This window comes from Anastrepha ludens, chromosome 5 (genome assembly GCF_028408465.1).
Source record: "Anastrepha ludens isolate Willacy chromosome 5, idAnaLude1.1, whole genome shotgun sequence".
In the NCBI taxonomy this organism is placed as follows: domain Eukaryota; kingdom Metazoa; phylum Arthropoda; class Insecta; order Diptera; family Tephritidae; genus Anastrepha; species Anastrepha ludens.
The window spans coordinates 5,309,951-5,337,572 of record NC_071501.1 but is presented as its reverse complement, the minus strand read 5'-3'; the positions used below and the strand labels follow the sequence as shown (position 1 = coordinate 5,337,572).

The window sequence follows — 27,622 nt, the reverse complement described above, 5'->3', positions numbered from 1 at the left end:
CCACAACCTCATACAAAGGTGCCGAAAATTTAAATTTCCGATAAAAATTAATACATATTTTAAACATCAAAATTGAGTTTTCTATACACAAACGTGAGCCCAAAGTTGTTTTACTACTTCTTTATTAAATTTTTCTGAAGTTTAATAAACCTGAAAGCAAACACCAAACATTTCTGTCTTACATCTCCACACATATTAGCCCTTCTTTTGTCTTCTACTCTACTCTTTTCGAGATTTCGGATTCGCTTACCAATTACCTTCCCACATTTACACATTTTCTGTCCACACTGTCACATTTCCTTGTGGCATTTTGCTTATTTTATTACATTCATTCCAATCATTCCCCTTTATTCATTACAACACTTCGAGAGCTCGTAATAAATCCTTTTTTATTCTTCCGCCCTTCCGCTCTCTCACCTAATACATATTTTTATTTGCATATTTTTCTTTGCGACCCTACATCTGCTATGTCCAACAGGTTCTGGTTGCCGATTCTAGTATTGAGCACAAACCATTCTCATTCCCTTCCTTCGGACTTGTTGAAATGCGTGGATTGTTGGGATATTCGAGCACTGCCATTAAATTTACTGAGCTGTAGCCAATGAAGAGGTGCTGAGCTATGAAAATGAAAATGGAATAAAAAAAAAATTAAAGGCGCAAGGGAATCAATGCACTTTCACACCTAAACACATTTATATCCTGTTTGGCCTGCAATGCCACTTTGTCGTAATTTTTTCAGCTCCTCTTTAAGTACCTTCCTGTTGCTGTGCTTCCGTTTGCTGTAAATGTAGTGCTTCAGGTGGTTTGTTATACCCTTCTGTCAACACAAGGCTTGTGCAGCCTTTGTGGTAAGTTATTGTAAGAGGTAGCGATTTCACTGTGCTGCAAAAAATCAACTCAAACTTATTGAATATTGGAAAGTTTTTGTGTGGCATATTTTTATAAAGTTTCTATGAAATATTGGAAAATTATACAGTCGAGTACTTGAGGCTGCTTTTTTCTCAACTGTATAAAATTGATGAGAATGTAATAAGTGCCGAATTGAGTGTCGGAAAAATAAGAAAATAAATTTAAGAATTGCAAAGAAAGCAAATATTATAGTGAGACCGTTGAATTTAGCAATGAATATTTTTTACTTATATTTGTTGTATTGTTAGCTCAAGAAATTTCTTATTATTCTTATAACAAGAAAAATGTTTTGTTAATTAGTATGAAATTTGTTCCGAGAATCTTTTGATCTTCAGTTTACTCATCAGCAACTAAATTCCCAAAATGTAGCAAGTTCTCGGAAAAATATTTACCTCCGTTGACAAGGTTGCAAACTTTGTACAAAAATTATAAAAATTCAACAAATTTTAACCAAAATTTCAAACTTTTTATTCGGATTTAAATTTAATATAATTAAGTGTAAGTTTGAAGTGGCTCAGTATTCCTCTTGAGTTTTGATGATTTTTTTCCAAATATGCAATATTTTCTGCATATAAGGATTAAACAGATAAAACCAATTTAAAATTTGATTTATGGAGTTAGAGGCGCGAAAAAAATGATTTTCAATAATGTTTATGTTTTTTTACATAGCATTAATACATCATGTTTTGACTTGACTTAGGCAAAATTAAAAAAAAATAATAATCATTGTAAAAGTTATAACTGTTTGTGTAGAGCCCGTTTCTTCAGAAGACCCTTGCGGTGATCATCACAAACCTTTGGAGATTTATCTAAAATCAATCGGGCAAGAGAAAATAGTTTTATTAATAGATATCTTGTGCCTGATCAAAGCTTTTTTTCAAAGTTAAGGCCTTGAGGAAATATTCTTCAGATTTTCGAAAAAAAATCGACAATTAATTGTTAAAAAAAATAAAAAATTTTGAAAAACAACATCTACGGCCAGGCACGAGCTTTTTATGTTTTTAAAAACCAGTATAAATTTTATTGAAATCTACCAAGCTGTTTTTAAGTTACACTGGTCACCAGTTCAAAAAACATAGTTTTGAGAAAATCGCATTTAAAGTTGTGCTATCGATTTATGTAGAGTTATACGAATTATTTAATTACTTATACTGTGTTATCTATTTCTGGGCCATAAAATAGTTCTTCAGCCGTCGTAGTTGCTTCCAAAATATCGTTTTCCTCTTTCCTATGTAACATTCTTCGAGTGTTGTCGTTAGCGCCTTTTGTTAACTGTTAAATAACTCGAAAAGTATTTGTCGGATTTATTTCAAATTTTCACATAATATTTTTAAGATGTTATACTTTAAGACAATGCGAAAACAAAATCCAATTTTTTTGAAATTTCCCCTTGCATCACATTTATTGTAGACTGTAGTTCAATGAAAACAAAAATTTATCAAAATTAAAAAAAAATCACAATTGGTCAAATATCGCATTCCTAAATATCTATTTCTGTACATATTAGTACAATCATGATTCATAATGAATATGAGTAGTGAAATCTTATCGTCTAATTTAACTTAGTTCTTTGGTAATTCATACGCCCTGTCTATTCCAAACTTTGCGAACTATAGTTGTTGTTGTTGTTGTTGAAGTGGGTTGAGTATTTCCACTGAAATAATACTAATTAGTGACCAGCACCGTTTTACTACCACCGTCCTCGTATAATGATGTTTTGTTTTTTTTCTTTTTTTTGTTGTTCTAAGTCAAATTCATCTAGAGAGGTCCAAGTATATCAGCAAATTCTTTATCTCGATGTCTGAGATCTCATTAATTTGCTACAAAAAAGGCTTACCAAAGGAGCGGAGTCGTGCTCTAGCTAGTCCTGGACATTCACATAAGTAGTGGAAAAGACTTTCCTTCGCTCCTTCCGCTTGACAGCTTGTGCAGATAGGATTGAAGGGTAGATTGAGTCTAGCTGCATGATCACCTACTTTCCAATGGCCTGTAAGGGTTGCAGTGATGCGTGAGATGTTTGGCCGAGGACATCCTAACAGATCATTCGTCCTTTGGATTTTCTATGGCGGCCATGTGTTTTTTGTTGTAATACATGTAGTTAGTTGCTTCCATCTTCTTTCGACTAAAGCATGATAGTGTGAAGCAGTGGATGCTTTTAATGTGTTGAGTGGGGTGGAGACTGTCGCCTCCTCTGCTATTTCTAGTGTCGAACCTTTTCTTGCTAGCTCATCCGCTATCTCATTACCCTGTATGTTCCCGTGACCGGGAACCCATATCAGAGTGATTTCAAGCCCATGACTAAGTATTTCCAGCTCCTCTCTATACTGTAGGACTAGTTTGGATGAAATGGAGTTGGAGTTCAAGGCCTTTATAGCTGTTTGACTGTCTGATAAGATAGCACAAACTTCCTTGTAGAATTTATTGTTTTGCATGCTTCAGTGAACTATTCATACTTCATGCGAACAATAGTAGAAACGCATTTTTTTTTTAATTTCCATTCAGTGTTTACAAAAATATAGTTCATTTTACAATGATTATCGTAAAAATCTATGCCTCAAGCCTTGAAAAAAATATACAATATAAAAAATTAACACACTTCCATCAAAATTTCAAACCTTTTATCAAAATGAAAAACAAAAAAATCGGATACGCAGTTTACAGACCATTAAATTTTACTATATTGCAAGTTTAAATTAGCTCAAAACTCTCGTTGACTTTTTAATAATTTCCTTCCATGAATCTTTCTTCACATAATGAGAGAAAACTGATATACATACAAATAAAGAGTATTTCAAACGACACGCCCAGATGTTGTTTAAAAAGAAAATATATAAAAAATAATATTCTTTCAGGTTTCACTATTTTTACTCAAAGTGCGGCGCATAACATAGACAGATTGGAAGTCGTATTATCAGTGGGTTGGAAATGTCTTCTTAAAATTGCAATAAAATTAGTCACCATTCGGGGGCACTTTTTCAAAACGCATAACTAATGGACTCCATCTGGTAACGCTATGGGCCGAACCGGCCTATGCGCAGCTGCAAGTCAACGTAACCTAACATAACCTAACGGCTCTTGACAATTATATGTGAAATATGCCAACATTAAAATATGTACCATGAGCATTTCTACAGGTAAAATCCGCCAAGCAGTCGATTCGTGACGGCCGATCCACCCATGCCAGTGGCACCCCCCTGGAACTCCCCTGGGGGGTTCCCCATACAATCATTTCAAAATATCACCATTTATGGCCTTTACATGAGAAAAGAAACTAAAAAGTTCGACCCAAATTGGGGGACATCAGAATTCGTTTTAGAGTTTCTTATTTTGATCCCTAGAATATGATTTTCACAGAGCAATGGGCGATTTTTTTGCCTCCCCACAAATTGACCCGGCCTAATAAACACTAATATCGTTAAGAAATACCCAGGAACCTTCTTATTTTCTAATGTAGTGTGCTGCGCAATCGATTTTGATACTCGCTCCAGTATTCCATTATTATGGGTTTGCAACACATTTTATATAAATACTGGTATGTCGAATAACTCAAAATGTTTAATTTAAATATGCGGCACTTATTGTTTTTTATGGTAGAAATGTACCAGAAAATTTTAAATTCAGCTGACACACCGCTATTAGAAAAAAAGCTCTATGATTTGATACTCTAAGCTCACAGTGGCCATCGAACTCGGCCCCCACCTAAATGGTATGTACAAACAAGCCCAAGGAACAAACACAAAGACACAACTGGGCATTTCCAATGATAACTTTTTGCAACTCACGCCCAGCTATTGCACATACACACATAAGAGTACACACACACACATATTCAACTGTATATAAATAATAAAAACAAACCTCAATGGTGTATTCCCATAATTGCAATTGCCGCTCTATCAGACACTTTGGCAGACAAAAATCGATTCGTAATTTGTTAAATCAAATCTAAGTAGTGAAGTTTATGAGTAAACACTAAAGATCAGCCATAAAATCTGTGTCAAGCGGTCGAATAATTGGCGCAATGGCACACAAGGTGCATAAACCAGTCGATTTACAAGAAACACAGACAAAGGGTAATAAAAGAATACATATAAACACATGTGTATATACACAAGCAAGCATCTCTTCAAAAGATTGACGACCACGTGGCCTACTGTTGCTAGTTTTTATGAATAGCTACAAAGAGACTACTTACAAACTAGGCACAATGTTATGCAGAGCCGGATTATTTGAAGTGTTTACTTAGTGGTTACAATTTATGCTGTATTGAACCAGTTTCAAAACGATTGTCGCAGGAAACTTTTTTAAACTTCATCTGTCATGTTGCTCTATAAACTTGAACTATTGAACGGTCGTGAGTATATTTATTAATAATCAGAGCATCTCAAAATGTGTTCCAGCATATTTTTGTCATTCAAGCTAGCAGTAAGCCGATGAAATGTGTTAGGAATATAATATAGAATTTGAGCTATATTTCTTAGAGAATATTCAAGCATACTTTCCAACAAATGATGCAATAAAAGGCCACATGTTTGACAGCCTCCTCTTCGCCCAAGCATTCTGGTCAAAAAGGACTACCATCCAAGTCTAAGCTATGCAGATATTTTTAGAAGCATCCGTGTCCGCTTAAAAGCTGTGTCAGGAAAAAATCGACAGAACCACTCGTTAATCAGTGGCGTCAACCTATGCGTCCACACCAAAAAGTCACCAAAAGGCCGGTGACTGGTCCGATTTTGATTGCCATTCAGCTATTGAGGTAGAACTTTCTGCTGGTTTGAGTTCCTCTGTCGACTTGGTACATTGCGAGAAGAGGTAGTACCCTCAATACATTTATATTTATAGGCACTTTGCTGGCTATGTCGTAGGTTGCATCGCCCGACACCACCGCATAGACACATGCGGTTCACAATGCACTTACTCTATTGACCTGCAGTATTTCTTTAAAATTACACTTTTTTGCTACAGCCCAGATTGGAGAGGGATTCAGCATTATAGAGTCCGTTGCCCTATGGTCCTGCTATGTTCGGTAGTACACCCATCAGCGCTTTGTTAACCTTTGTCGCTGTCATACTAATAGCTGTAAAATATTCCCTGAATGCTAGTCTGGAATCTATGTAGCAAACCATGCCAAAATATCATACAGGGTGGCTGATGAATTTTGCTACATTAAGAAACTCAAATAACTTTTTTTTTAGTGTATGGAATTCATTTATTTTTTTTTTCAAGTTGAAGGTCATTAAATTTTATTAAATGTAGCTTAACTAGTTTTAAAAATAATTGAATTTAAATGCCCCCCATGCTCGTTGACACAAGTGCGGCATCTTAGTAAAAAGTTGTTCATTCTCATTTTCAAATAACGGTCTCCAGTAACCGTAACGGTGTGACCATTTTCTTCAAAAAAAATAAGGCCCGACAATACAGCGTGAAGAAACCGCACACCACACTGTCACGCGAAGAGGATGCAATTCCGTCTCGTGGAGTATCTGTGGGTTAGAAGTACTCCATATTCGACAATTTTGTTTGTTCACATTGCCGTTTAAATCGAAATGGGCCTCATCAGACATGAAAAGGCAGTTTAACATGTTTTGGTCTTCTTCCACCATTTGTAGGATCTTCTGGCAAAATTCCAAGCGAATCGGCAAGTCTGCTGCATTCAGTTTGTTAACCATTTGAATTTTGTAGGGAAGTAAGTCTAAATCTTTGTGCATTATTGTTTGCAAAGACTGTCGGCTGACACCAAGTTGAGCAGATAAGCTTCTTGTTGAAACCCTTGGATTGCTTTGTATAGCTGCAGCTACAGCAGCGATCGTTTCCTCTGTCCGGTGGGTTTCGATGATAAGGCCTTCTTGCGACTGTTCCTTGCTCAGCAAAATTATTCACCAGTCTCATTATGGTCCATCTGCTCGGGGGATCGCCGCCAAACATCCGCCTGTACTCTCTCTATGTAACAAAACTACGGACTCCAGTGCGTGATAGCGGCGGACTATCCAAATTCTTGTTTACGTGTCCCAGTTATCCATTTTAATAAATTTTAAAGATCAATCTGCAAATTAAAACACAAATGGAACAGATAACTTTTGGTAGCGGCTTTCATCAGCCACCCTGTATTTAGTAGCCTACTGTGGTTCTACATCGTGGCCACCAACTTTTGGCTCTACAGCTCTTTGTGAGCTTTGGACTGCTGCACGTGGGACCTCCATACGTGTGGAACGCTTGCGACTTTTTTCCAGTTCGTTATCCTAAGTTTCTTGATGTCGTCCTCTAGACGTCGGTCCATCTTGTTCTCGGCCTTCCTCTTGCTCTAGTGTTGAACGCTCTGGCTTCTACAATTTTCTTCTGCGTCCTCGTACCGTCGATTCTTGTAATGTGAACCAGCCATCTTAACCGCAGCGCTTTGATGAAACGTACAACATTTTCGCCCTTATCAGTTGATCTAGCTCGCCGTTCCATCTTATCCGCCACTCGCCGTGATCTTTGATTGCTCCGAAAATTCTTCTGAGTACTTTTCGTTCGAAGGCTTGCAGTTTTGTTTTATCTGCTTTAATTAGCGTCCACGATTCAACTGATATTGGCAGTCTTTATTTCTGCTTGCTCTTCCTGATCAGCACCAGTTCTGTTGTTTGGGGAGCTACTTTCAGGCTGGCGTTTATTCACCTTTGTATTCTTGTTATGGTACCATGGTTAGGTGTTATGTATCGCTATCGAGAGATGATTAACGATTTTTATGGCCGGAATTGGATGGTATTGTTCTGGACAACGTTTATTTTCAACAGGACGGCGCTACGTGCCACACAATCAACGAAACCATTGGTATTTTATGGGACCGTGTTATCTCTCGTAGAGGTGATCACAATTGGCCACCGATATCTTGTAAGCGTGGTCAGCATATCTTCCTCTTTATAATTAAATAAACATCCGATCATTTTTATTAAAAAATTGCATTTTTCTTTGAATATCAAAATACCACCTCTTATTGGAAAACCCTTTACATGTTACAGTCTATAGATATGTTTATCAATCACTACGAGTGCGAATCGCCGATATTTCGCTTTTAATAATGTCATCCTATATAGCGTTCCATAGGGTTGATCCAAGAACAGATCCCTGCGGACCAATACCTGACACAAAGTAGCTCTTTAGCCCTTCCTCTTTATTATCTTGCACTACTCATTGGCTTAAGTAGCTGCGGATGATTCTAATAAGGTACTTTGACACCAAGAAACTGCTGAGTGCATTCAAAATATTTTCCCAATTGGCCTTTTAAATGCGTTTTTTATATCCAAAGTTATGGCTGCACATTTTTTCGCTTCTCTGGTGCCATCAAGTTTACCTATTCACAGCATTTTTTGCCGAATCAACTGCCATCCTATTACATCAACAGTAGATCTGGTTCTGCGAAAACCGAACTGTTTGACTGACAGACCTCCTGGTCCCTCTAGATACTCCTGTAATCTTGCGTTTAATATTATTTCGAATACCTTCCCAACGGTATCGAGCATACAGAAGGTCTGTGTGACGGAGGCTGGTGACGCTGCTTTCCCGATTTTAGCAATAATAAAATACGCTGCTCTTTCCACCTCTTTGGGAATGCACCATCGGGTACCAGGATTTGAGTACACCGCAGCTTTAAATGCTATGTAGTGCAAAGTAAGCAATCACAACACAATTTAATATTTCTGGTTTATTTTAAAGTACACCAAAACGTGGTCCTGCTTGCAGTGAGCTTTACTTGCAGTATTACTGCTTGAACTAGTTATATTTTCTGCAGGGATTTTATGTGAAGTGTGTATGTACGGAATAAGTGCCCATGAGCAGTCAGTCGTGTGCATGTGTTTGCATTATTTCTTGAATAGCGCAAATTAAGGCTTGAATGAAATGGTGAACAATACATAAACTACAGCGTAGAGGTATACAAATTTGTTCTTCTATATACAACGTACTGATATGTGAATGTGTGTGTATTACAGAAAAAGATCAGCAAGCAAGCGTTGCTGGTTTACCAAACACAATTAAGAAATAAAATAGTAAATTGCACTCGGAGCTAAAAATAACTTTTGCAGAATAAATGTAAGTGACTCTTCAATTCAAACGTGCATGAGAGAAAGCCGACTATTCCTATATTAAGAAATGCTAAAAGCTCTAGTAAATTTCTGCAGTAAGGATTACTCGTAAAATTTACTAGTGTTACCAAAATCCATCTCCTGCTGATCCTTCGATATCGCAAGGCAAGCGCACTAAACAGCTTCTCCCAATTGTTCCTCCTAATGCTAGTTGTAAACTCAAATATGTGTCAACTGCAAGCAGCTGCTCAAGCCACATACATTTTTCTATCTCATCAATAAATATCCCAAATTTGCTCTCCTTTGCCCACTTAAACTGGCTACACATTCGGGAATAGCAGGCATCGTAAGCTTAGCCACCTGCAGGATTCATCGGACGATAGTTTTGAAATTTTTGACGTCATTTGACGGCCACTGGTGGCAATTACAGAACAATCAAAGCCAATGAAAGCATGCTGCACCGCCTTGACGAGGTAGGGAGATGTCTCACTTCGTGGTATATGCTTATGAGTCTTACTGCTTGAAGGGTGCAAAGATACACACAGTAACTTCGATTAGCTTTAAACGCATACCGGTTATCTTTGCGAACCAAGGTTGTCAGCTGTCGTCAAATTTTCTCCCACATCATATTTTATTTCCTTCAGTATTATTTTTATTGTTGCGTATAGAGTACTTTGTTCTATTTTCTTCGAGAATTTACAAAATGTGTTTCAATCTTACTGCCGTGAGGAACTTGAAATTGAAATTTGAAAAGTCGAGCCAAAAAGCAACGAGAGATTTGGTAATTCCTAAAACACTCAGGCTACAAAGCCCATTGCATGTAAAGCTCTGGAAAGTGAAAGAATAGATAGTATGGCAGGAAAGGAGAGAAGTAAAAGAAGGAAAAAGATAGGATAGAATAGAGACATAGAGGTAGCCAGACCTGTGATAATTTTCCAGAATATGACCCTAAGATTCTGAAATTCATCATATGGGTCTTGCAGCTTCATTTTCTATTCAGCAGAATCTGCAGATTTCATAATAATAAAAAACTTGCAGTTTTTTTTTCTTCTACAACTAGCAAGTGCAATACTCAGACATCAATTAAGTCCATGGATTCCCATTTAATGTTCTTTAAATCTACCCGATCTCCGAAGATATCTGAGTAGATCTTGTGGTGCCAAGGGGGCAAGGTGGTCGCTTCTTAACACATCAGTGCCAAAGACCTCAAACCTGATTCGAGCGAAGGCGGGGCAGACGCACAGTAAGTGGTCCGCCGTCTCATCCTCCTCTTCACAAGCTGGGCAGAGTACACTCTCTGAGATGCCCACCCTTTCCATATGCTTCGCCCACAGAAAGTGGCCCGTCATCAGTCAAACCAGCTGTCTGCACTCCCTTCTGCTTAATGGCAGGAGGGTTTGCGACAGTCGATCGGACATGACAGGTAACATCAGTTTAGTCCATCTGCAGCCTCTCTCAGCCTGCCAAGTTCGCTTGTGGATAGTAGTAACTCATTTACTGACCGTGGACCATCTTAGCTAAGGAGTCTGAGGTATCGTTTCCCATGATACCCACGTGTACCGGGACCCATGTTAGCATCAGGCTGTTATGTTTACCGACATAGTTCAGCCTAGATTTACATGTCTCAACTACCCCTGATGTGGTTGGCTGTCGCTGCAGATACATATAGATCTGCCTCTCCATCGGTTTTCCACAACAAAGTTCATCGCTTCTTGAACTGCATACAAATAGTAGTTTAGCCTACGATGTCTTCTCAATATTTTCGTGATAAGTTTCATTTTTGAGTCCAATCCTTAAGGGTGACTTTAGGTGTTTAAACTGTGTTTCTGCATTTTGATATTTTACTTTAATAAATGAATGCTTATTCAGAAAATTGTGTCAAATTTCCTAATCAGTTGAAGCAAAATCTACGATGTTATGAGTATTTGAGCATCTCTTGGCAGGGACTGAAATTGCTCCGTTTATTCGTAGTTAAAAATCAAAACTCTCGCTCGCTACTGCTCTGAAGTTGAAAAGATGGGTAGCAGAGCAGGTAGCGCAAAACGCAAAATTAACTTTTTTCTTCGTTCCAAGCTACGTTTCGTTCTTGCTGGCTTAGAGCTATAGTAAAAAAAAGGTTAATTCCTCTCAGTAGTTGGCTGGAGTGCTATTTTTAAAATTGTTCAAGTGTGCTCTTGCTACCGCTACTGCCCTCCCTTCTGTTGCTTTGCTTATACTCACATGGATGCCACTTAGCATTGCTTGTTTTTATTTTGTAGGATGTCTTTTTTGTGCAGTTTGCGATCTTACATTGAAAATATAACCGACAAATAATATTACCAGTGTAGGCTACAGATATGGCTGAATACAACTTAAAATTATGTTTTTTTTTTATAGTTCCGGAACCCTCCAAATATTTATGTTAAAAAACTTTCAAATATGATGGATTTATCTAATAATGTCTTGACTGGATGTACACTTCTCTGAAACTCAAAATGTTGTTTTATTTTTTTCTTTCGGGGTGCTATGAGAAATTGAAAAATAAGAAAATAAAAGTCCTTTCTTAGATACCTCAAGAAACATATCCCTTCAGATGATTCTGGTGAAAACCGCAAACAAAAAATTTTTGAGACACCTCCGAAGAATCATTGACAGTCGCAAAATATTGCATTATCATATTAAAATTTATTGAATGAACTGACATTATCTGAAGCGCCAAATTTGCTTTGAAATATATAGTGGGCCGAACTAACCCTATCTCCGCCCCTGAAGAGATGTTCGGTTGTTGGAACTCTACATATATGGCTCTTGAGTGCTTCATATTTAGTGGGTTGTCCCAGTATGTTTCCCCTTGGGTTGCTTCATCTTATTTTGTCAACATGGCCAGTACAATAGTCTACTGACTGAGTGCTTGGACTTGAATGAAGCCTGCTCACCATAGAGAACTTCAAATCTGGATCTAATTTTGACACCGCAGTTGGTGAGACCAAACAGAGTTAGACTTCAGAGTGGTTTTGATGGATACACGTACTGAGTGGCATAGGTACGTAACTGTTAGTTGTTTCAGCTACGAGGTCTGACAGGAGACATAATTCTAAAGTCGTGGAATATAGAGCCACGCACGAATTTGATTTTGGGGACTTCCTTTGGGCTAATTTTGAATCTTTCGTAGTTAAGCACCAAACTGCAGGCAAAGTTTGACCTCTTGTCAGCGCGAGATCGAATTACAAGGTGAAGTCCCAAATAAACAAGACCAGTGTCATAAAACAGTTTTTAAGTTTTTGATGCCACCACCTCTTGAATGAGTTAGTGCGTTGGGAGTCACATCCCTAGCTGACTTCCAGTGAAGTTATTGCGTCTGAAGTGTCAGTAAGTTTGTGTCATCGGTACAAAAATTAGTTTCCAACAAAGAACAAAAATACAATTTTGTTTCAAAATCGGTAAAACGTTTACCGAAACATTGGAATTAATAAAAAAAAGTTTATGGCGATGATTGCCTATCTCGTGCCAGAGTTCATTAGAGGTTTACAGGTTTCAGAGTTGGCTATTAGGACATAAATGACAATGAACATACAGGCCGCCCAAAATCAGTAATCAGCGAAAATTCGATCGAAATGGTCCGTAAATTTATCAGAAATGAACCGAAATCATAGTTGAAATTTATCGCATTTTAACTGATCATTTGGGTTTACGAAAAGTCTGTGGACGTTTCATTCCGCACAAGTTAACTGAGGACCAAAAATTCCTCAGAATTCAACATTCGGAAGACCTCATTAAAGAAGCGAGAAAAGACGAGAACTTCTTACACAACTTTGTAACTGGTGATGAAACGAGGTGTTTCCAATATGAATCTAAAAACTAAGCGTCAAAGTGTCGAATGGAAGGCCCCAAACCAGCCACCACCCAAAAAATCGTTTTGGTTTCGGTTTGGTTCAGTCAAAAATCAAGTCGATGCTCATTTGTTTTTACGATTCCAAGAGAATCGTTCACAAGGAGTTCGTGCTAGCGGGCTAAATCGTCAATGCAATTTTCTATCCTGGCATTTTGAAGCGTTTGTGCATCGCATTCATAGAATTGGCCCTGATTTCCGCGACGGAGGAAGCTGGCGCTTATTGCACGATAATGCACCATCTCATCGCTCCGCTCTTGTGACTGATTTTTTTACTACAAATCGCATTGTCACATCGCATCACTCATCGTATTCGCTTGATATGGCTCCCTGTGACTTCTACCTATTCGGAAAAACCATGAAAAGAAACGTTTTGCCTTCGCAGAGGCCACCCAAAAGGAGGCATCCTGAAGGACATTCCGGTCAATGGCCTGCAACACTCTTTCGAAAAGCTTTTAGATCACGCAAAACAGTGCATCGAGGCCAGAGGGAATTATTTTGAATGAAAAAACTCGAAGTTATCAGAACAAAGCGCCTGTCGTTTCTGTTTCGGCTCAGTCTTTAGTTTGGACTTCAACTTGTATATTCACACTGCAGGCCGGTTTTAAGTCACGGCTGAGGTCCTTGCTCCATATTTCATATTTCACGAACCTCAGCAAGATGACAAGTGATACCTGAGTGGATAACTTGCGTATGGCCGCGCAAAGATCAATCGGAAGTCTTTCGAAATGTGAGTTCAAGGTGAAAAGGCGCTGTGTAAGAAATAGTAAAGTCTCCCCTCCTGAAACTCTCCTAAGACAGGAAAAGATATGGTAGTATTTAATTAATAGATACAATTCGTACCAAAACCCTTCAAACTAATTTACAAAAGATTTTCCAACAATAAAACCTTGCTTTCTAATATCCCACTGAGCAATTAATGTGCTGCGGGAGTACCAATTTTCAATAGCAAAATAAATAGTCGACAATAAATTGTTTACCACAGAGAAAAAGTACGTATTTTCGATTGTTATTTGTGCATACACACGCACAATTCTACTACTCCATACATACCCTTGCGTCTGTGTTTGTGTGCACCAGGTCTCCAGTTGGCAATAATTTTACGTTTAACGATTTTACTTTCTGTGTCAGAGTGTTAGTAAAATGGCAATAAATAACATGAAAAGCCACTAAAATCAGCACAGAAGCAAAAAGGGCGATCAATAGAAAAAATAATAACAACAACAGTGGCGCACAGATTATTTGTGCCTAAAACTATGCTAGCATATTTCACTGTTTAATACCGTGACAAATACTGGCTTAAGCGAAAGTGGCCAGCATAAAAAATTAAGCTGTAAGCATTTGCTTCGTTCTTTTTTCGTTTTCTTTTTTTTTTTTTGATGTAGTCACTTTTTTTATTGTTGCTTACAACACCATGCAACATTGATGTGTTCGAATGCGATAAATAAATAATAGCGCCAAAAATCGCTGTTAGTTGATTTATTTATTAAAAGTATTTGCGCGGAATCCCTGCAAATCCCACAAAATGCCACCACAAATATTGTCGGATTTATTTTAACCGCAAGTTTCAAATAATTTGTGTGTGGTTCTAGCGCCATTTTTAAGTAATACGTGTTAATAGCAGATAGATTTTTTTGTTTTTTTGTGAAAATAAATTTAAAAATACTTCAGTTAAATCAGACATTTTTAGTACTTAAAACATAGATTATAGAAAAAATGTCTAAATTTCATAAAATTTGCCTGGTATTTTCACTCTTTTTCTAAACTCCGTTTTTTATGGTGGAGAAATTAAAATAACTTTAATTTCACTGTTGTTTTTCTTTTTCCTGTTTTTCAGTGTCCAGTCCGCCAACAACGCTGCCGCCGCCAACCACGACCACAACACGTCGCACCACAATAGCACCAGCCTGGGATGTTTTCAGTACGCCAATTTATGGCATGATGCCAACAAATTCGGTGATTGTCATCGATAAATGTAAGTTTCTGATAAATCTCTGCTCGTGAGTGCAATGTAGGGCAATACAATTTTGGTAAATTTTGGTTTGTTGGTAATGCTATTACTTGAAAAGAGCAGACGTGCAAAATAATTCATATTCTGCGTTATGTCTATACGGGCATTTTATCGTACGTGCGTTGTGTTCATTTTCAAGCCAAAAAAAAAAACAATCTGAAAAATCTGTAACTCGCATGATAAACGAGTTCGATATGCGAGCATTGCAAACCTGGCGTAAACATCAAAATGATGCATTTGACTGATAATATTTTACACACTGTTCAAAACAAAAAAAAAATCTGACGCGAATGCTAGTTTCAGCCAGAAGAAACGAACTAGATTCCGACACAATTTGGTATGTGAGTAACTTAACTATAAATGTAATGGCCGGTATTGATTGATTAAGAGAATTGAGTTTCAAACCACAAACTCCCCCTACTGGATGGAAAATTATATCTGACTTCATCCAAAATGTCTTCAGACCAAAAGTGAACATAGTGTGAAACTCGTCAGAGGTATGACCAATATTAGTCGCCGGTTAACGACTTGAAGGAATCAGCTAATTAGCTGACGTCACTGGGTTGTGATAGCAATTACGACAAAACTGAGATTGTGTTGGTGACATACGAAAAAATCAGCACATTTCTCACCTATAGCTCGAATTTTGAATTATAGCCATTTTTTTCCTTGTCCACTCCACTCGGGACCATAAGGCCTCGACAAGGCTTATTGCGTTGGTTTCGTTAATCTATAGGGTTTTCCAGAACAGAGGTGTTATTTTGATATTCAAAGAAAAATGCTATTTTTTAATAAAAATGATCGGATGTTTATTTCATTATAAAGAGGAAGGTATGCCGTTAATAGTGGAAAATAACATCAAGCAAATGACCACCACGGCCACACTTACAGGACAGTATCCTTTTCATGAATTTTCCATAACCGAATCGCAAAGTGGCTGCTATATGTCCTCGATAGCCTCACGAATTCATCTTTGAGGTCTTGAATCGACCCTGAGCTGTTGGCGTAGACCTTCTCTTTCACGTGGCTCAAAAGAAAAGCGCCGTCTTGTCGAAAATAAGATCAATACCATCCAATTCTGGCCATAAAAAATCGTTAATCATCTCCCGATAGCGCAATCCATTCGCCAATAACTCCTGTTATTGGAAAACCCTTTATTTTGCTTGATTGTGATGATTGACTGCCGCTAGCAGTCCTATATAGTGAGAATGTGCACTGTCGTTGGTAAGGAACAACGTCTCCTAACTGTTTAGCGAGCCATCTGTGTTTCACATTTTTCTATCAAAAGGATCACGCAGATGGTTGAGGACTTCACTCAATTTTGGTGTGTCTGCGCTGTTACCGCGATTGCCCGCTTCCTCTTGCTGGCGCCACTGATGCAATGTGTAACTGTGTAGTTTTCTTTGTTTGTTTTTTCTTGCTTTAGCAGCCACAATGCAAGTAATGCGCTAACTTTTGTGCGGGAGTGAGGACTGGAAGGATACGGTTTTTGGGGGTTGAGGAATGATTTTTTTTTAGGAAAGTAGGTAAGTTTGGAAAAGTGCGACGGCCGTGCTTTACGTGGGATTCGAACCCACAATCTCTGGGATGGCAGGCTAGACTACCGAGGCCACCATCTATGAAGCTAGAAAATTTGCCAGCTACAGTCGAGGTAAATTTGCCACCGCCAAAGACTCGCTTTCATCTGTCGAAACCATATAAAGCTTAAAAAACAAAAGCAGACAGCATAAGATATTTACTTAAAAACAAAATTAAGATAAGATGAAACTTGTTTGGGTTCCTACCAAGCCATGTACAAATTAAAGGCAACGAACTAACCGATCTAAATGAAAAGGAGGGCCCGAGACGCCCCCTTAATATGTCCAATAATGACTAAGCCAGCGATATTCAAAATTACATCAGAAAACTTTTCTCACTCAAACAAAATAGTGCATACGGCAAAACTACCATTTGGTATAAAAAAAACCGCAAAAATTAACTACGAACGATATATCCTAAATCGACCCCAACAGAGGACCTAGTAAAACTTACAAGAATGAGATTAGGGCACAACACTTTGGCAAGCCAACGTTTAATAGATAAAAGCTCTACCAATATATGGATGTAGATACTATAATAGATCCCTATTCAACATAAAACACAGTTTGGAAAAATGTAAAAAAAAAATGTATTAAGTAAGTGCAGATAGGGACTTTTACTAAACAACTTCGACACTACCGTCGACACAGATGGCTTAAAAATGGATTATGGTACTCAAGCTAATATGAAGTATATTCTCGTCGAATTGAAAAATATGTGCGAATTCCCAATACTGGCAGTGTTTTCCAGGCGGAAGTATTGGCAATTGGGGAAGCTTGAAGGTCACTAATCGCAGATTTATCTTCTAAGGACAATATCGCTATTCTTTCAGATAACCAAGCTGTAATCCAAGCACTGGACTCAGTTACAGCAAGCTCTAAACTGGTGGAACAAAGCATAAGTAGCCTGACCGTAAACTATAAAGTTACCTTAATCTGGGTCCCGGGACATGGGAACATTGAAGGAAACGAAAAAACGGACGAACTGACAAGAGGGGAATCTGCCATGAATAACGCTCTTGCAGAACCGGTACTCACACCATTAGGTGCAGTCAAGAATGCAATTTCCTTTAAATATCTTGAAATCGCGGAGTGTAGATGGTGAGACCAGACAACAGGCAAAGTTAGCAGAAAGTTATGGCCCATCTAAAGCAGAAATTATGCATCCACAAGATCACATACTGTCATAGTTGTAAGCAACCGGAGAAAAAGAAAACAATCTTCCATTTCCTCTGTGAATGCGCTGCCCTATGGAAGGACAGAATGTTAACCCTTGGCAAACCACTGTTCGAGAGTCTCGAGTAACTGTCTGGCCTGGACGCCAACAAACTTAATAAGGTTCTTAAACCGCACATACTGGGCATAGTCTTGCTGTAAAATAACCGTTAAACAAGTTGGTAACGAGGATGTGGCAACAAAATGGTGCGGAAGCGCTAGTTGGATTCTGGATGAACCATCACTTTAGCTAACCAATCAACCATCTACTCATTCTAAAGGCTATTAGCTATTATCTTCACTTGTATGACATGTAGTTTCAGCAAGACGGTGCCACATGTCACACAGCACGCCTAACAATGGACTTGTTGAGAGGCGAGTTCGGTGAACATTTTATTTCACGTTCGGGACCTGTCAATTGGCCACCCAGATCGTGTGATATAACGACTTTAGATTATTTTTTGTGGGGCTATGTTAAGACTCATGTCTATTCAGACAAGCCTGCTTCAATTAACGCATTGGAAGACAACATTAAAGCATTTACATATATGTGAGATACCGACCGAAACATTGGAAAGAGTATGCCAAAATTGGGCTAAGCGGATGGACCATTTGAAGCGCAGTCGCGGTCAACATTTGCATGAAATAATTTTAATGATTTAAATAAAAATTTCATACATTTTTCTGAATTTCACGTGTGTTTTTTGAAAAACTTTCCTAAAGCTCTTAAAAAATCACCATTTACTAGTATGAAAATCAAACAAAAGAGGATACATTAAGCTTCGAGTATCAACAAAAATTTTGTTTTTGATTTTCAGTTTCATTCTTTATGATGTTTTATAAAAACGAAAAACAATAGTTATGCTTCCTCCAATCAAATAATGCATACGCAATGGATACTATAAAAATCTGTATTTTTCTTGGCGAAAAGTGCTTGTTTCTAGCTTACTTGGTATATTTTATTTATTTATTTACTAATATTTTATAGAGTTTTCAAATTGTTGAATGCTTCTTTGAAAATTCAATTGCCATTTAAACTCTCAATTAAACTGAATTTCCTGCCTTTGTTTATCTTCCATTTCAGTGGGCACGAAGTACCAATCAAATCTGAATGAGATTGGCAAATCCGAACAAAAGCTAACTGGCGAAAATCCAAAGGGATATGACTGGTCAAAGGATAAAAGTGCGGCAGCAAGAACGCAATTGTGGCTGCAACATGCTTGTTGCAACAACAAACATCACATGCAACAAATATGTTGTAATTATGAAATGCTAATTGCGTTTGTCGGTGTGCTGGCAACGACGTGGCTGCATTCAACACTGATCACTGCAACATTACCAAAAACAGCAACAACATCAGCAAAAGTACCGGCAAGAGCAACGAATATGAAAACTGCCAATGCAGCAACAAAAGTAGTATTAAGTGCAAAAAATTACAAAACAATACGAAAAGAGCTTACAATGGAGAATGCGCTCACGCATACACCAATACACATGCACAATGATACGTGTAGTATAAGCATAGCATACACATAGGCGTAAGAGCTTATTTTCGGTTGCATGTAGCGGAAAATCAAAGTCCAACCACAACTCACTAACAAGAAAACACACACACACATACACATACAACTAATTAAAAATATAAGTTTCGCATATCTTTTTGTTGCATATTGGCGAATTTTCACAAATGAAGGTAAATGTAAGAAAAAACTGTAAGTAGGGAATACATTTTTATTTTTACTTTTGTATTAATTTTCATTTCCACATAGCAAAGGCTTTCGATATTGCATGACTACTCTTTAGGTTGCTATTATTATAATTAATTATTTATCCTTTGCTTGTATTTATGTAATACTAAGTATTTACATTTTTCGCGCTACACCACTTTCGCATTCAGTTGATGAAATTAATCAGACTCTCACACACAGCCACACACATTTAATGACCTACAATGCCAAAAAACAAATGTGCCAATTGTTTCAAATAGACAACAACAACAATATGAACGAATTATGCTAAAACAATTTGCTGTAAATAGTATAAAGTATATCCATTATATGCATATGTAACATACTAACGTAAAATAATACAAACTTACACTGAAAAAAGCTCACAACAACTGAGTACTGAGGCAGTACTTCAAAAAATTAAGCAGTATTAGTCTTAAAACTGCTGTGTGCCAGGAAAAAAATGCTCACAAATAGTACCCAAAACTATGGTACTAGAAAAAGTGTGATGTGCTACGCTTGACGTTTATTTTTCCTTATAAATATTAATACATTTCTCCCTTCACCACCACTACAAAGTGGCTGGGAGTCTGCTAAGCGACACACTGCTTGTATCTGTAAAACAGCTCATGACATCAACGTCAAAATTGTTCTAATGACAGTTCAATATATTATTTATAAGCCACCAAAAGCATTTGCGTCTCAGTTTTGTTGAATTTTTTTTTCTGTGATGGAATTCAAAAGTAATGGTGTGATTGCGTTTTTTGCGTGATTGGCTGGAAAATCACAACCAGCCATTGTTCGTGAGCTCAGTCACCTCAACGTGAATAAATACAATGATGCTGGTAGCATTGCAAAACGCTATGGAGGTGGACCAAAAAAAACCGCAACAACGCCAGAAATGGTTCGGAAAGTGAAGGATCGACTTGAATGAAATCCACGGCGAAGTGAAAAAAAAATGGCGAAAGAAATGAAATTGAAAAATGAGCTCAAGTTCAAGGCTTACAAGTTCCAAAAAGCACACGATCTTTCACCCTAGCAAAAAAAAAGTTCGGTGCGAAAGAGCAAAGGAGTTGTTGCGCTTGCACGAACGTGGTGAATTTCCTAACATTGTGTTTCCCAATTGAGCACGATCGTGCCTACGTATGACCACTCGAAGCAATTTCCCATCGCAAGTATTGGTTGGGCCGCAGCAACCGCTGATGGACGCTCTCCAATCGTTTTTATCGAGCCTGGTGTCAAAGTGAATGCGACTTATTATCGGGAAAATGCTTTAGAAGCTGCTTTAGAGCCGTGGACACGCAAACATTTCGGTCGCAGACCATGGACGTTCCAACAGGACTCGGCACCGTCTCATAAAGCTCGTGTGAACCAAGAATGGTTAAAAAATCATGTTCCACACTTCATTTCGTCCACACAATGGCTTTCGAATTCGCCAGACGCAAATCCGATGGACTATTCTATGCGCTCAAAAAAGCGATTATACGAGAATGGGGCAAAATACCTCAAGATCACATTCGTGCAGCATGCAACTCATTTTATAACCGTTTGAAGGCTCTAGTCAAGGCAAAAGGTGGCCATATCGAGCTAAAGTAAATATAGGTATGTTAAAATTGTTACCAATTTTGAACAATTTTGTCTTTGAAATCAATAAAAACTAATTTCGTAAAAAAAGTTATGGTGTTTTGAATAGGTAACACTTCATATCGTTCACCCTGTAGTTCGAAAGTAGGCGTTTTAACAGCATCTGACGTTTTTCGCATTCTATATCATTGAGTGAAGACTACAGTCTTCCAGACTACAGCAGTATTTTACATGCCGAGGTCTATGAAATTAGCTTGGACGCAAAACTGGTAGACACCATAGCTTCGCTACATCAAAATTCGCCTTTTTACAGACAGCCAGAAACGCTAAATCCCCTCAGTTTTGCATGTGCAGAAGAATTTCGAAAAACTCCATAACTTCTTCGGCAGGACAACGTGTTCTGAATTACCAAATAACTAAGCAAACGATTGTGCCAGCTATGAATTTGAGAACTTGTGGTGTTGTGTTCAAACAAGCAAGCTCTTCTGCAAGTAACACGTTGAGGAGAAAACAAGAGCGGCTACTACTAGCTACATATGGAATGATATGGGCACATGCAGAGTATCGCTTGATTACTAGATCGCGTGATGTATGAAAAGCACAGAGCCCATTGAATATGGGAAATTTAACAACTACTAGACTAACATCACATGATGATATCGTATGGGGATATCATATCATTCATTCCAAGATATTCTCAGAATCAAAAACATACACTACGATTAAATCATGTGGTGAGATCACATGAAGATATCATATCATACAATGGCATCACATGATGATATCATACATTGTGTAAAATAAGTACCCGGAATTTAAAAAAAAACACATTTTTTCATATTATTCATCATTATTTGTTGGATCGCCTTCAAAATAGGCTCCTTTTGAGCCGATACAAATATTCCAACGAACAACCCAGTCATCCATGGCCCGCTGGTAGGCCGGCGCCGGGATGGCCTTCAGCTCCTTTAGCGAATTTTTTTTAATGTCTTCAATCGACTCAAAACGCCTTCCCCGAAGTGGCAATTTTAGTTTTGGGAAGAGAAAAAAGTCACAGGGTGCGAGATCTGGCGAATACGGTGGCTGTTCGATAGTATTTATTAAGTTTTTGGTCTTGTATTCGCGTACAATCAAGGCTCGGTGCGATGGCGCGTTGTCGTCGTGCAGAATCCACGAATTGTCCTTCCACAATTCGGGCCGTTTACGGCGAATGGCTTCACGTAAACGCCTTAAAACGGATAAATAATATTCCTTATTAACCGTTTGGCCCTCTGGAAGGAACTCAGAGTGCACCACGCCTTGGTAATCAAAGAAAACCGTGAGCATAACCTTCACTTTTGACCGGCTTTGGCGTGGTTTTTTTGGATACGGCTCGTTCTCGAAGCGCCATTCAGACGATTGCTGACTGGTTTGCATATCGTACTCGTAGACCCATGTCTCATCACCAGTTATTATGCGTTTCATGAACGTAGGGTCCGTATTATCTCGGGAAACTATGTCTTCAGAGACCTCCTTCCGATGCTCTTTTTGCAAAAATCCATAGTAAAATTCGCCAAGTAAACAAAAGATCAACTCACTTTGACTGCAGAATAAAACACACTAAGTAATAGATCCCGTTCTAATAAGGCTTGTGCATTCAAGGACATGTGTACCAACATGAAAAAACCAAATTTTAAGTGTCAGGTATTCCCGGGAGAGTTTAAATTATAAATTCCGGGTACTTATTTTACACAATGTACAATGGCATCACATGAAGATATCATATGATGGGATCTACTGATCATTTCAAGACATTCTCAAGGCCAAAAATATTTGTTTTTTGCTTCAATCCAGTGAAATCAACACCCCCGTCATCCACAGTATACCAGGTATATACCTATGAAATGAGACTTTCAGCTATAAGTCCATATATGTCGCTAGAAGTATTTTGAAACCTTCTCAAATGTCTTGTTTTTTTCGTCTGCCATCTGTCACCGATATTCAGTTCATTGTTTGTTACGTTTCATACAACAATGCATTTTTGTCGCTCTTAAAAGTGTCGAATTTCGTGCATTCAAACTACGATTTGCGGACATCGTTGATTTTCTGTTATCAATTGAAGAAAAACGCTTCTCAAGCTCATCAAATGCTTATAGAAGCGTATGGTGGACATGCTCTAAGTAGAGCACAGTGCTTCAGGTGGTTTGAAAAATTCCAAAGTGGTGATTTTAGCGTGGAGAACGAGGACCGTGGCCGGCCACTGAAAAAGTTTGAGGACGCCGAATTGAAAGCATTTTCGGATGAAGATGATGGTCAAACACAAGAAATGATGGCAGAGCAGTTGGGAGTGACCCAAAAAACTATTTCCAAACGTTTGAAAGACATGGGCATGATTTTAAAGGTCGGGAGATGGGAGCCGCATGAACTGACAATGTGACAATGCACCGCCACATCGAACAAGAGCGACCCGGGAATTGGTGGAGAGGTACGATTGGGAACCGCTGGTGCATGCAGCTTAATTACCAGACTTGGCGACTTCCGATTATCATTTGTTTGCAACGATGGGCCACGCACGTTCCGAGCAGCGCTTCAATTCTCACGAAGAAGCCAAAAAATGGCTCGATGATTGGTTTGCGGCCAAAGACGGACAATTTTTTTGGCGCGGCATCCACAAATTGCCTGAGAGATGGGAAATATGTGTAGCTAGCGATAGCTGTTAATTTGAAGATTGAATTTGTAACCATTTTTTGTTAATAAACTTTTGAAGTTGAAAAAAGTCTCATTTCATAGGTATACACCTGATATGTAGTTTAAATATCTTTGAGGGTTATGTGATCTAAATTTTGGATTTTCAAACTAGCGCAATGTAATGAGCAATGCAATTAATCAATATCCTTAATTCATTTGGCGACAGCTTCTTATTTATTTTACTTCTTTTTTGTTTGGTTTCGAGAATAAATGAAAATTCATATGAGCAAGTCACTGTAGTCGCAAATTAATAACATCACACACATAAACACATCTGTTTCAATGCTTTGAAAGTATGAAAAACCGGGATTATCGAGGAAATGTATGCATAAGCAAACGGCTTAGCTTATTTTGTATAAGACAGATTAAAGGCAAAATAAAATAATAAGAGGATATAATATTCTAAACTGTTGAATAATTATAACAATAGGAAAGAAGAAACAACATAAAGTAGCAGCAGTAAATGCAATTAAACGAACTTAAATGAAATGTTAATACTTGTGAGTACATAAATGATTTAAGCCCTTAGATTAAGCGAACTAAAGCAGGCAAACTCAGATTACACCTACTACATATACATACATACATGCATACATACATACCTAAAGTACTATTAAATACATAGCAGTTATAACACTAACGGTTATACGTACGTTTATTGCAATTAGAGTAGTAAAAGCTATTGCTAGTAAGCGTCGTTTGATGGAGCATTCAAATAAGAACGCAGATGAATTCAAATCACACAAGCACAAGCTCGTACATACATATAAATATAGTACATACGTATGTATAAATAAATAAAATTTGAAGTATATTAAATAAAATTTAAAATAAATAAATATGTTAAAAGCCAAAGAATTTGCGTTAATATGATTTAGAGCCACGACTAAATGAGGTAAGTAAAATGGGAGGAAAATTAAACATATTTTACAATATATTCGAAGACTTAACTCCCTGACCTCTATGTGGCCCGCGTTCTATTCCCACTGTTTGTATGAAATTCCAAATGATAGAAAATGTTTCCAGTAGTGGTCGCTCCTCACTATGAGTGTATTTCTATCATGGAAAAACTTAGCACAAAAAACATCCTTCATTCGGAGGCAGCATAAAATTGTAGGTCCCTTTATTTGTGGAAGAACATCAAGATATAGATACCCAGCAGAGTATTTAAGGAAACGTATTTATTTTCTTTTTATACTATGAGGGAAGAGGACCAAGTAGAGTATGGATGGGATAGTTCCGGAGGTATCACAAGGGGCCTCTAACTGGCCTAGGTGCGTCGAAGAACAGGCACTTTACTTGAATGGAGTGTCTAACACACATATCCAGTATTCCTGGCTAAGTTATAACAAAGACGGGGTGAATTAATACCTAAGCACGCCTACGCGCCCTTTTATACCATCTCCAACTTTCTGTTGGCGGAGTTGAACTAGGGTTAAAGGTGTCTCTTAAATTTTTTCTTCGCCCATTTTTTATAAAGGGTTTTCCAATAACAGGTGTTACAGGTGAATGGATTACGCTATCGAGAGATGATAAACGATTTTTTATGGCCAGAATTGGATGGTATTGATCTTGACAAAGTTTATTTTCAACAAGTTTATTGCCACACAAGCAACGAAGCAATTGATCGTTTACGGGAAAAGTATCCGAAACATGTTATCTCACGAAGGGGCGACCCCAATTGGCCACGGAGATCTTGTATTTTAACACAATGTGACTTTTTTCTCTGGGGCCTCGTCAAAGAGAAGGACTACGCAAACAGTCATTGTCGATTCAAGACCTCAAAGATGGAATTCGTGAGGCTTTCGAGGACATATGGCAGCCACTTTGCGATTCGGTTATGGTAAATTTCATGAAAAGGATACTGTCCTGTAGGCGTGGTCGTGGTGGTCATTTGACTGATGTTATTTTCCATTATTAACTGCATACCTTCCTCTTTATAATGAAATCAACATCCGATCATTTATATTAAAAAATGGGATTTTTCTGTGAATATCAAAAAAAACATCTCGTATTAAAAAACCCTTTATTAACTGAAAACCAGCGGAAAGCAAATTACCACTACTCTAAGTGGTGGTTGATTATTAATCTCTGCAACAAATCATTCGTATTCACGTCCCTACAACAGTTCTCCATTTGTCTGGTGCCTGGCTCAAGTCATTTTGGGTGTATTCTGTGGATTTTGTTACATCGAATTTAATTATTCAGAGTCCGCTTGAATTTTAGAGTTTCTAACGAAGTATTATTGACAACGCAAACTTTATGAATATAGCAATAAACGAACCAATAGTTGTTGTTGTATCAGTAACTTTGCCCTGCCAATGTAATTTAATCACCGGTCGCCTTCGTATAGCTCATCTAACGGTAGGCCCAGGAAACTAGCTGTTTCGACGGTTTGGGTCCAGAGAGAGAGGTGTGTTAGATGCCATTCCCATGGCAGTTGGTTCTACGTCTCCGGAATGACTCGGGTTTTTCCCCGTCCAAGGGCTACCGCCCCAGTAAACTAGCCCTGTCTAGTATACCGTATCCCACGAACCAATAGTCATCGTTGATGCTGCTCAGATGAACAAAATTTTAGCAATCATGGCAGAATTGATCCTAAGTCAAGGTTTTGCTGTTAGATTGCCGTTGTTGTTGTTTTGATCTTGTTTACTTCAAAATCCGTCCGTCGAGCCAAAAAAGTAAAGAGCGTTCTTAAACCATTGAGGTAGAATTTTAATCGCAGTGGGCTAAATCATGGTATTTTCCACCATGAATATGACCGTCTCATAGATATCATTTGTAAGCGACTATTTCATCAAATACAACGTCAATAGCGTTTCCCAGACTCCACAGGCTAATTTCGCAGCACATTTGCCTTTGTTTCGGTCCTAATCTCAGTAATACAACAAACAATGTTGTGCGTAACTGATTGAATCAATCCTAAACGGTTCACCTCAAAGGTTTAACGGTACCCAATCGTTGCTTCGGGGAGACCCAATTACATCACCAAAACAAGTAGTTGCATGTCTATCGGCACCCACGTTGGACCTCTTAGTGGGATATAGCGCCAACTTGCTCAAACTACAGCTCACGTACATCGGATTCTTCAAGGTGCTGTCAAAAAAGTTGACAACATGGCTCTGTGACTGCCTTAATTTCAACAGAAAAATGGATCAATTATGTCGTTGCTCTAGAAACTTCTTCAGCCAGTCCTGTACATTGGCTTCTTTACGACTGCGATTGAGTTTTCCCAGACGGAAAAAATAATTTTTGCTTATTCTTCTTCTGTCATAGCATTACAACGCGGGGTGCGTCAAAGCTTCCTTCAAAATGCTCCTCCAAAGCGGTCTATCTTGAGCTGTTGCTTCGTGGTTACGTATTCCCAGCTTCTTAAGATCGTGTTCCACTGCGCCTATCCAACGGTTCCTCGGTCTGCCTTTGGCCTTCACGCCCATTAGCTTTCCTGTCAAGGCTTTCTTCACGGTACAGTCAACAGGCATACGGATCACATGACCTAGCCATCTTATGCGCTGCGCTTTAACAAAACGCAGAGCTGTCTCGCTTATTTTTGCTTATTATTGTAAATAAAAATCCGCCGAATTTTAATTTTAATTATTCCGAACAACGACCATTTTCATCTGCTATAAAGTACTTTCACAAAAACAACATCAAAACCTGTAATTGGACTTTGCAATTGGAAAGCATAAACGAACAAATCGAGACCTTATTGGAAACTACTTCACTTAATTCTGAGTAGCGGAGATCTATCCCGAGTTGATCTTCCCGGCTTATGTATTCACAATTGGCAAAAGCAGCAATATTCTCGGTTCAGCGACACGGATGGCCACCAATCAACTTTCTTTAAAAACGTACGTTTGCAAGACGCGATGGGTGCATCATCCGACCGAACTTTCTTTTTAAAGCTTTCCTTACTTGTGCAGCACAGCATCCGCACACATTAT

At 38.2% G+C, this 27,622-nt stretch overlaps 1 protein-coding gene across 1 annotated transcript in view; it reads left to right on the top strand.

Moving 5' to 3' along the window:
- Positions 1–19,713, top strand: part of LOC128863409 (lachesin) — a 146,832-nt gene extending 127,119 nt beyond the window's left edge. The window contains exons 8-9 of the mRNA XM_054102543.1: positions 14,675–14,812; positions 18,725–19,713. Of these exons, the coding sequence (XP_053958518.1) occupies positions 14,675–14,812; positions 18,725–19,176 (590 nt within the window). The 3' untranslated portion in view covers positions 19,177–19,713. The remainder of the gene's footprint in view (positions 1–14,674; positions 14,813–18,724) is intronic.
- The last annotated feature ends 7,909 nt before the right edge of the window (positions 19,714–27,622 follow it).